The following is a 12,019-nucleotide window of genomic DNA, read 5'->3' on the forward strand; positions in this document are numbered from 1 at the left end:
TGTGCTCTGTTATTTCTGAATCTGAATCCTTTTATTTTTATGAAATCACCATTTTTTAGAAAAGCTTTTTAATCCTGTTTTTCTTCTGTCACCTTAAGTTTCATAGCCTGAGTTTAATAGTTAGTTTTCAGTTTTCATAATCAAAAATATTAATAATTATTTCTAATTTTTCTCTTTCCTGGAGACTGGACATTTTAAAAGTGTTATTTTTTTTTACACTTTGAAACTAACCTGAGAACATTATAAAATTACAAAGTGCAATATGTACTTGAATGTTTGTATTTGTACACAGTGGATAATTAAAGTAGTGAAAATTTGCATAAAATAGTTACTTACAAATTTATACTCTAGTAGGTTTGTATAATCCCTATGCTTTGATAATCAGAATTATGATAATTATATTTTTGTGATTTTTAGTTATCAGGGTTAACCTTTTTTGTGCATATTTGTATTTTTTTTTTAAACAAAAAAGTTCCATTAGCTGGATTCAACCTCATTTCTTGATGTATTTTTCTTCCCCTTAGATTTTTTTAAAACAGGATATAACATGTAGAAGATTATGCTGCCTCTTCCCTTTTGCTCTTTTCTATTTCTTATAAGCAATATCAAATCAGCTGTTACTTAATAGGCAAGTTTCAGGATGTTGTGCATATATGTGTTCACCAATCTTTTCTTTATACTGCCTCAGTTTACCTTTGCTTTCTAAATTTGAGGTTATCTTGCAAGTAATATTTGTTTTTTCCTTTAAGCTTATCCTTTTGAATTCCCTTTGCTTTTTCTCTTTACTCCTTTTTGCTAATTTAGTTAGAACTACTCACAGCCTTATTCTTTTCTGTAAACATCTTATTAAAAAATCCTTGGCTATCTTATTAAATTTTTCTGCCTTATCTAATTTGCCAGTATAAAGCTTATATAACACTTAAGGCTTTTTTTTTTGTCCCAGAGATTTAAGTGGTATATTCTCAAAATCTGTCAGTTTGTCTTATTTTAAGCATTTGCTTTTAAAAATAGAAACTGTTAGCTTTCTTAAGATGAGTGCAAATGATTAATTCCTAAGATCACATTTTCTTGAAGTAATCAATAAGTCAACACAAAGATTTCTAATATAGCATAGTTTTTGGGAAATGCCATGATTAGAGTGCATGAAAAGTAAATTTTCTTTTTAACCAATATGATAATTGTAGATTTGAGAAATAATCTTACATATAAATTTCAGTCTTGGGCAACCTAGTGTCAAATAATTCAAATCAGCAAATAAACTTAAAGCTTTGGATGTATCCTTTCGTATACTGACTACTTAGGATCATAGATATATTCATAAGGGAGAAAGGGATGTCAGTTGTGGTAGGAAAGACACAAGTACAGTAAATATTTCACTTTCTATATACCATTCAAAGGTGAGAATTTCCTGTGGTTACTGTGTATAAGGAAAGGAGACTGTATGGCCACTTTATAGATTAAGTCGTTGAGACCCAGAGAATTTACAAGATTTGTGTGCCAGAATATAGTGAGTTATCAAAAATTTAACAAGTAATTTTTCCCTAAATCTCACTATTTGGTCAGTCTTATTGATTGACTTAGTGTTGTGTTTTGGTATATACTCTTTAAAATGCCAGGATTATATAAACGCCTAGTTGTTATTCTGCAGCAGATATTAAATTTGGTAATGACATGACTGTTTAAAACTAAGCAAAGGAAGGAAAATCCCTCAATATTTAAAACAATTATAGAAGACAGTTATTTTTATGCTACCTCTTTTTAATATTGCTTTCCCCCTAGTTTACTGTACAGCAACATTTTTTCCAGGCACAAGTTATTTAAAACAAGTATGGATTTGTTAGCTAACATAGCTGGTGTCATCTTTAACAGATAAAACAGCAGTGTAAGTTTTCACTTTTCTTTGATTTTCACTGTCTTTAGCTTACCTTAAAAAAATCAATTCTAAGAAATTCTTCAGTGGAATTTGAGTTTTGTTTTGTGTTTTTTGTTTGTTTCTTTTTTGTTTTGTTCTGTTAGCTATCTTTATTGTAGACCAATGGGAGAAGGTATTGAGATGTTGAAAACTATTTGGGTGGAGTTGGGCAGAGAAGGGAATCTCTGAGTGCTTGGTACAGATTGAGACATTTTATTTTAGAACTATTTGTATGTGTTGTTGGGCTAGAATGCTTCTCCATTAGTCCAGCTATCTTGTGCATGCAGAATTATGTGATAGAAGGTGCATGGATATTTTCATCAATCTAACAGCCCTGACCTTTCCAGCTTGTATTTTTGTAAGTAGTTTGCATGTAATTCATTCATTTGCTTTTATGATGCTGGCTGAATTATTTTTTTATTAGCACTTTTATAAAGATGCAGTGATCTAATTTTTTTTAACCTTGAAAGAATATCAGTTATTGAAAGACTAATCACATTCAAATTTATGATTTATAAATATGATGCACCCCTTAACTGTTAGTTTAAATGTTTAGAAACCATAGGTATTTATAGTTTGAGTTGTGAATAACAAAACTGAGACTGCACCTTTAAAGTATTTTGAGTGTATGCTATTAGTACATTTTTATGATGATTATGTGAAGCTATAACAGTTTATTGCCAATAGCTTGCATTGCCAACTGCTGATTTTTTTTCTTTTAATAATGTGCTGCATGTAGACAAAGATGACCTCTCCCCAACTGCTGAGGTTTGGGATGTAGACCAGGGACTAATAAGTAAACTGAAGGAACAGTACAAGAAGGAACGAAAGGGGAAGAAAGGGGTGAAGAGTAAGTGCAGATCTGACTATTATTATATATTTTTGTATACCAATATTAAGAGAAAAAACTTAAATTTTGGTGTTTTTTTTTAATGTATGAAGGGGGCAACTAACTTTAAACTTTGTCTGTTGTATAATTGAAATTCATTTGAATATAATTTAGGATGTGTTATGCAAGTATAGAATCATTTTAAATATAAGGGTAGGAGGGATGAGAGAAAGATTTCAAGGTTTTGTTTTTTTTATGTGTGTTTTTAAGCCTAAAAAGGTATACTAACTTTTAAGAAATATTAACCTTGAAATAAAAAAATATTAGAACTTTGTACAAAAGGGAGAAATTATAACTTTCTCTCTTTTTTTTTTTTGACATATAGGGCATTATAGCTATAACCAACAATATCCAGGTTACATTTCTTAGTTTGGGGATCCTAAAATGCAGTGAATAAGAAAGCCCCTCCTAAGCAGAAGCTTTCCGGCCTTTAATCTAACAGAAAACAGCAGCAGCAACAAAAAATCTCTCTTGGAGAGTGTTTTCTTGTCTACTCTGGTGGAGGCAAAAACCCACCGAAAGGGATAATGGTGGTGAAAGGGATAATGGTGGTGGCAGCTTTGTTCAGTCAATTAGCTGGGTGTCTTTTTATACCTGGATATATTTTTCACTGTATGTTGTCCATGTATTGTAAAGTATAACTCATAGTACCTAATTCAAAGAAGTAATCCATTTCCATTTTGTAAATCATACTTAAAAGCAGCCACATGAAAACACTTGAGACCTTGGAGTATTAAATGGAGAAACTTGACACTTATTTTTAGGAAACTTTATTTTAAACTGACCATTGACTCCTGCTTGGGTTTTTGACTATCCCAGAAAGAAAATAGTGGGTGGCAAAAGCAATTAGGCATTATGTTCTTTTTTCTATCACAAAAACATTAATTTATAAAATGGCAAGTGTAATAGAAATGGATGTGAGTTTTTATTCATAAAACATTTTTTGCGTGTTTATTTTGCAGGCTAAGTTGAGTTTTGGGGATTTTAATGTTATGTAATTTTCTTTTATAACTTTATGCTAGCTTATGTTATTGCATGAAAATAAAAATATAAACTGTTCTAAGAAGTTTCAGTCTGTATATTGAATTGCTTATTATATTTAAAATACTTAGTGCTGGACTGGGGCTGTATTTAGCCCTAACATCATTTACATATAATTCTTACATGTTGAGTGTTAAAGGAGTTTTGCTTTATTTGACTATTTTAACATAGATACAACGACATTAGAATTTTAGGGCTTAGGTCTTTTTTTTATTTTTAAGAAATAAAGTTGTTTATATTATTAATCTTGGTTATTTTATGTATGTTTTACTTAAGCTTACTTACCTGCTGAAATTTTCTTTAAAAAACGGTAGATAATGTTTGTTTCTAATTTAAAACTGAAATACCATTTTAAAAAATTTCTTTCAATAGGGTCATTGTACAGTTTTGTCATTTGCTTGGTTAGCTAATAGTTCACTGAAAACATCATTTTATGTCAACAAATATGCCCCCCATATTTTTTCAAAGAATTTTTTAAAACTAAGCAACCCTGTCGTCAAGCAGTATGTTAGAGAATCCAATATGTAAAATAGGTAAAAGGGAGCTGCTGTGATTCTGTCAAGATCCTTGGGACACCAGAGCCATGACTTTAGGCTCTAATGTCTCTAGTATTTTGTTATCTGTACTATATTATTCAGCCAGCCCCTGTTGGTTTTAAATTATAATTAAAAAAAAAAACTTTATCAAATCATAAAAGTTAACTCATGCTTGTTATTTAGACAGTGTACAAAGAATACAGAAATCATCTGCAGACCTGCCATTTAGAGATTTAACCGTGTTTTGCTATTTGGTATATTATCAATTGTAACTTTTTCTTAAAGGCGCTATACTTAAACCTTTTTATTGTTCAACAAGGATGTCGTTGTCTTTAGTTTGCCATGACTGCTGTAACAAAGTACCACAGACTAGTTGGCTTAAACAACAGAAATTTATCATCTCACAATTCTGAAGGCTAGAAGACAGAAATCAAGGCATTAGTGACGTGCTACCTCTTAAGTCCATAGGGTTGTGGTGGTGGTTCGCGGCAATCTGTGGATAACTCAATCTCTGCATCTATCACATGATCATATTTCTATATGTCCAGATCTCCTCTCCTTATAAAGACATTGGTTATATTGGATTAGGGCTCATCTTGATCCAGTTTGGCCTCATCTTAACCAAAAATATCTTCCAAGGTCCTGTTTACAAATGAGTTCACGTTCACAAGACCAGGGGTTAAACCTGTCTTTTTGGGGGACATAATTCTCCCCATGATAATCATCACACTGTTTTGTCACTCATTGTTATTTAATGTTTCATGGTCTTCTAAAATAGTATAATTTAAATGGTTACATAATATGTTGTAGATTAATGTAGGCTCCATTGGTAAGCCTTTAGATTGTTTCTGGCTTTCAATATTTTTGTAAACAGCACTGTCTTTAAGGTTACCTGTTAAAGTAGATAAAAGGATGAGCTTTAACAGCAAAGTCTCTTAAGAAAGAATAATTAGGAAATAATTAATGTTCCTTTTTATACTTTCTTTATGAAGTTAGATAAAACTTTTTGCTATTGAATTCAGAGTTTATTATAAAAATGTTGGCTCTGAATCCCTGGCATGAAGAGGAAATTTAAGGAAATAAACTTTTTCTCTTTTTGAATTTTCACTTCTAATGGTCTTAATCTAGGTAGATCATCATATTAATACTAAGAAATAGTTTTACACGAAAAGATAATTCTGGAATTTTCTTAGTAATCATAACTACTTTCCAGTCTTTGTTGGTTTTTATTCTGGTAATATTTTTGTGATTGTGATTTGTACAGTTAGAATAACTTGTAAGCTGTCACCTTTTTATTTATTTTTTCTTTATTTCAATATATGAGTAAATCATAACCTACTGGATCACAGCACTAAGTTTCTACAGATGTTTTTTTCTAGCTTCCTCTGTTTTGAAGGGAAAGAGAAAAGTCAAAAGACTCTAAAGACTCATCCAGAATTTGACTCTTAAATTGAAAATCAAGTAGTAAGTTAAAGTTCATTTCTCTTCTTTCTGGTTCACTCTGCCATTCCTTCCTCCTTCCCCATCTGAGGCAAAAGAAAATGGCTTAAAAGTGACACCCTTCATCCATGCCTTGGAATGTTAATATAATCCAGTATTTCTTTCTTGCTCGGTGAGAGATACTTAAGAAATGGATTTAATCTATTAATACTTCTAAAAGTCAAGACCATAAAACTAGAGAGGTCTCAGGTTTCAGTGGGTTAAGCTTATTCCCCCTTTAACTTTTTATTTTGTCATAATTTCAGACTTTAAATATTAAAAAGAATTCCATGTGCTTTTCACCCAGGTTCTCCAAATGTTAGTATTTTACTGTATTTTGCTTTATCCTTTTCACTCTCTACATATATTTACTTTTTGGACACTTCAGTAAACAGAGTAAGTTGCAGACAAGTTGTTCCTTAAATACTTGAATGCATATTCCCTAGTCTCGGATGTTTTCTTATATTACCACAGTGCATTGATCAAAATTGGGAAGTTAACTTTGATACAATACTATTATCTAACCTAAAACGAGTTTTCTTTCATTTTTTAAATAATTTCTAAGCATTCTGTAATTTGTGGCAGAGGGCTGAGGGAAGATTCTAAATTAATCTGGTTAAACTCTTGGTCCAGTAGCTTTGTATGGTCTCCATTTTTGCTTTAATTTATATCTCAGTAATTAACATGTAAATTGATAATGATTGTTAAACACTGCAATATGTAGTATCTGGAGTAAGCAGTATTAAAGATGTTCTACAGAATAGATTCTAGATATGATTGATTTCTGGTTATGAATTCTTCAGTTTTTTAGCATCTTTTGAGAAGTTTGGATTAGAGCAGAGCAGTTCCGTCTTTTCTTCAACTTGGCACTGTGCCATACAGACACTAATTTGGTTATAGTATGCCAAAAAATGTTTATTACATTATTTGAGAACATCCTTTGTTTGAACAGAACCTTTCATGTTGTTCTCTACTTTTCTTTCCTTCCATAACTTCCAGTTCATAACCAGGAAAATTAACTTCACAATATTTATAATGACAGTATTTTTTCTCAAATTTTTATGTTTGGCAACTATCATATGAAACTGTTTACAAGAGAATATGTAATAAAGTAAAATTTGATAGTATAACAAGTATAATAAGAGTGAACAGGAAAGTATCAGCAAAGGCTTCACAGAGGACATGGAACTGGAGTGGAGGAATGGATGGGGTTTGAATAGGCCAAGGTATATTGTGTATGTAGGAGATGTTCTCACTTTTCTGACATCAGTATAGATAGGGTAAAATATGATAGAAATACGATTTCATGAACATTGAGGAATCTGTAGGGAGTCTGCCTTTGATTGGAGAATGGAGATTTTTATTTTAGAGCATTTAGAGAAAGATTGAATAGAAAAAATAGGATTAGAATATGAAGCACATGCAAGGTTAAGTACAAGATTGAGTTAACTTTGATGAGTATTTTTTTTAAAGATTTATTTTATTTATTCCTCTTTACTTTTGCGCCCATTGTCTGCTCTCTCTGTCCATTCGCTGTGTGTTCTTCTCTGTCCACTTGCATTCTTGTCATTACGGCACCAGGAAACTGTCGCTTTTTTTGTTGCATCATCTTGCTGCGTCAGCTCTCCGTGTGTGCGGCGCCACTCCTGGCGGGCTGCACTTTTGTTGCACGAGGCAGCTCTCCTTGCGGGGCACACTACTTGCACCTGGAGCTCCCCTATGCGGGGGATACCCCTGCATGGCACAGCACTCCTTGCATGCGGCAGCACTGCACGTGGGCCAGCTCACCACATGGGTCAGGAGGCCCTGGGTGCTGAACCCTGGACCTCCTATATGGTAGGCGGATGCTCTATCAGTTGAGCCACAGCCACTTTCTGATGATGAGTATTGAAGTGTCCAATTTGGTTTCTAAGGAAGAGGTGATTTTGTAAATGTGTTAATGTTGAAAAATTAATTTGGCTTTAATATTCAAATTTGATTAAAGCCAAATATAGCGTGTTGATTAAAAAAATCAATTAGGAATCTATTGCAGTAATCCATAAGAATGAAAACCTTGATTTTAATAAAGTTAGTAAAGAGAAATAAATTTATCTGAAGAATACTTTGAAAGGTGATTCTTTTTTTTTTTTTTCAAAGGAGGTACTGGGGATTGAACCCAGGACCTATACATGGGCATCAGGCACTCAACCACTGAGCTACCTGTACTTCCCCATGAGAGTTGGCTTTTTTCATGTGTTTGTTTAGGAGGTACCAGGGATTGAACCTGGGACTTCGTAGATGGGAAGCAGGTGCTTAACCACTTGAGCTACATCTGCTCCCCAAAAAGTGATTTAAAAAAAAAAAAACCCAAAACTTTTTTTCGCTTAGTTTATAAGTCGAAGAGAAATTGTTAAAAATGTGGTTGCAGAATCTTGAGAACAGAGACTAAACCAATGGTGGTGATGTTCACAGAAGTGGAAAGTTATAAAGGAGAGCTAATTTGTGTTTTGGTTTTTTTTCATGTTGAATTTAACTGATGTCTGGACATTGAGTTGACAGTTTGGAGTTAGATTACACTTACTTCATTGTCCCAGTGAAAATCCTCAGATGAAACTAAGTTTATCCATAATAATTATTTTAAAAATTCAAGACTACATGAGGCGGCAGACTTGGCCCAGTGGTTAAGGTGTCTGTCTACCACACGGGAGGTCTGCGGTTCAAACCCTGGGCCTCCTTGACCCATGTGGAGCTGGCCCATGCGCATTGCTGATGCGCGCAAGGAGTGCCGTGCCACGCAGGGGTGTCCCCACGCAGGGGAGCCCCATGCTCAAGGAGTGCGCCCCGTAAGGAGAGCCACCCAGCGCGAAAGAAAGTGCAGCCTGCCTAGGAATGGCGCCGCACACAGGGATAGCTGACACAACAAGATGACGCAACAAAAAGAAACACAGATTCCCATGCCGCTGACAACAACAGAAGCGGACAAAGACGACGCAGCAAATAGACACAGAGAACAGACAACTGGGGTGGGGGGTTAGGGGAGAGAAATAAATAAATAAATAAATAAATAAATCTTTTTTAAAAAAAAAAGACTACATGAGCAAATATACTGTATTCTTACATCCAGAAATAAGTGGGCAGGGTTCAACTTATTTGCGTTAAGTATTACCATCTCATTGATCGGCATTCTGTTAGAGATAACTATATGAATGACAGTTCCTTTACAGTCACTCATACTCAAATAGTCATAATGAATTTTGTAGTCTAATTAGTTCATTAATGTTGATGTTAGTGAATATGTGGTCATAGTGTTTGACCTTGGATTTGCCTCTTTGGTTTTTATATTCATTATAAAGTATGTCTTTCATTTCTTCAAGTTATTTTTTCTGATATTCTGGATTTTGTTTAAATATATACATAAGAGAAATGGTTCTCCTGCCATTTCTAAACTTTAAAGTTAAAATAGAGAGATCCCAATACTGCAGAAGCTTTTGAATTTTGTATATTTTGGCCTGAATTATCCAGGTAACAGCTGAAGTTCTTCCCTTAAATTTATGCATATCACAGAGAGCTCCTGGGTAAATCAAGTTTTTCAGATTTGGGGAAAATGTAAAAATATTTTGAGAGAAATTAAAGTTGATTTATTAACAACAGATTTGTATTAATGTGGCAGAAAAAAGTTCACTCAAATACCAGGGAAAGTTAATTGTTTGTTGCACCCTGATCTAAAATCATTTGTTCTTTTTCTTTAATAGTGAATTAAGAGTCCATGTTTTATTCTTTACATTGTTAAAACATTAAACCTTAAATACCAAAAATTTCCTTTATTTTAATATGCCTTCTTTGTATGTGAGCATAGTTTGGTTGAGTAGTAGAAAAATCAGTTATGTGTGTGTGAGTGTATCTCTAAAACAGTATTCTAAAATAGTGACTCTTAAATGTTTAAACCCATCGAATAGTTGTCCCTTTTTTCTGCGGGATTGATACTTATATAACTAATTTCTTTAAATTGGCCTATTTTGTTAGTAAATTGGGTTTAAAGGCTGCTAGCAAGTCAAGCGGTAGCCATTAAATGAACCTATACTGCTGACATTAATTTACAGGGGTCAACAGGACAAAACTCTGCGACATGATAGCTGATCTGGGAGATGATGAGCTGCCCCACATCCCTTCAGGAATCATTAATCAGTCTAGGTCACCCTCTACTAGAATGACTGATCGTGAAGGTACAAGAGCAGAGGAAGGTACAAATTTAGCTACCGTGTTTATTTACATTTCAGATGTTAATACCAAATCACATCTCCTTAATATTGCAAATTTGCTGATAGCTGGGTATAATTAGAAGATTTTTAAATGATCGTTAGAGAAGGTGTTGGGCAAGCTCTTGGTGCAATTACCTTGGGAATTTTTGAAATTTGGGGCTTCTATTTATATTTTTTGTTTTTAATGACAGAGTTGTTTATATCATAGGTCAATTTATGGTAACTTTCTAAAATGCAACTTTAGCTTACAGATCTAGTATCAGGAAAGTACTAATTTTTTAAAAAAATTAACATATGTCATATTGCTTAAGTTTAGCAAGTAATAGTAATTACCATTTCTTAGGAGCCAACTAGATGTCAGGCACTATGCCTATAACTTTTACATATATATTATTTCTTAAAATATGTGTTACTATTGCCTAATTTAATCATTTTAGAATAAGGCAACATGTTTATTTTTTTAACTTGGTAGCAAGTGCATGGATATATTTGTAAAAATTTGTCTAAATTTTAAGTATATAGGAAAAAAAAATCCTCTACATAAGCATTTTTCCCCAAATTGATTTTAGCTGAAGACATGTAGTTATACTTGAGAAATTCATAATTTTAGTTCTAGATAATTATGAGTAGTAAGACTGAATTCTTAACCAAAGGTTTTTGTGATGTGTGAGATAGATATATTAGATAATTCATCATGTAATTTGGCCTACAGATTGAATTTTGTTGATAATCTTGTTTTTGCTATGCCAGGTGATTTGTTTGATGATTTGCTGCATCTCCTTTGTCCACTTCTGTTGTTGTCAGTGGCACGGGAATCTGTGCTTTCTTTTTGTTGCGTCATCTTGTGTGTCAGCTCTCCGTGTGTGTGATACCATTCTTGAGCAGGCTGCACTTCCTTTTGCGCTGGGTGGCTCTCCCTACGGGGCGCACTCGTGTGTGGGGGCTCCCCTACGTGGGGACACCCCTGCGTGGCAGGGCACTCCTTGCGCGCATCAGCACTACGCATGGGCGAGCTCCACACGGGTCAAGGAGGCCCGGGGTTTGAACCGCGGACCTCCCGTGTGGTAGATGGGACACCCTAACCACTGGGCCAAGTCCACCGCCAAAATTTAAAAATTAATTAACATTTTCCCTTATAATCATCTCTGTAAGCAATTACCAACCACCTTTAATTTGTAAGAAAATTTGAGAAAGAGTAAAGAAAATCATTAAATTGATAAGAAAGCAAAAATTACTGAAGTATAAATAGTACCAGAAAAGTAAAATAGTCTTGTTTGAGATTTCTAGGTCTTTTCTCTATTATTCAGCTATTTTCTTGTCTTATTGTAGAACTTATTTTCTAAAATGCACATACCAGCTCTGCTATTTTCCATTTTAGGCATTTAGTAGCTATTTAACTTCTTTGATTTTTATTACCAAATAATATATGGAAAAACTTTTGAAAAAATGTGTAATTTATTTTGTACATTTAAAATAATATTTTTGCAGTAGATTTCAGTTTAGAGCAGTGCCATATTAACAAAAGGAGGGATCCTTTTAAATAATTCAAACCACCGACATGGAAAAAGCCATTGGGGTTTTTTTTTTTTTTTTTTTTTTTTTGAGGAGATAACAAGATACTGAACCCAGGATCTTGTACATGGGAAGTAGGTGCTCAACCACTTGGAGCTATATCTGCTTCCCCCATAGAGCTTTTTAGAGCCATTTAGAGATCTCTGGGTGCATATGTTTATATATGTTTTTAAAGAAAAAATGTGAAGTGTTTTACCTTTCTCCGTTTTTTGTTAGAAATAGTAACTAGAAAATAACTTAAAAGTAGCCAGTAAATAGAATGTGTTTAATATGAAATAATTTTAAGGAAGTTACAAAAGGAGAGGCATGTAAGAAGTAAAACATGAGCCAGAGTAACACAGAAATCCAAAGT

The 12,019-nt window shown here is 33.4% G+C and overlaps 1 protein-coding gene across 4 annotated transcripts in view; it reads left to right on the plus strand.

The window, feature by feature from the left end:
* STRN3 (striatin 3) overlaps positions 1-12,019 on the plus strand; it is a 122,647-nt gene that overhangs the window by 79,514 nt on the left and 31,114 nt on the right. The window contains exons 8-9 of one of the 4 annotated variants that reach the window (XM_004467928.5): positions 2,652-2,762; positions 9,937-10,077. The exons of 1 other annotated variant lie outside the window; for it this stretch is intronic. In XM_004467928.5, coding sequence (XP_004467985.2) covers positions 2,652-2,762; positions 9,937-10,077 — 252 coding nt within the window. The remainder of the gene's footprint in view (positions 1-2,651; positions 2,763-9,936; positions 10,078-12,019) is intronic. 2 more of the 4 variants (XM_004467929.5, XM_004467930.5) reach the window with 2 other exon arrangements.

Source organism: Dasypus novemcinctus, chromosome 3 (genome assembly GCF_030445035.2).
Source record: "Dasypus novemcinctus isolate mDasNov1 chromosome 3, mDasNov1.1.hap2, whole genome shotgun sequence".
In the NCBI taxonomy this organism is placed as follows: Eukaryota; Metazoa; Chordata; class Mammalia; order Cingulata; family Dasypodidae; genus Dasypus; species Dasypus novemcinctus.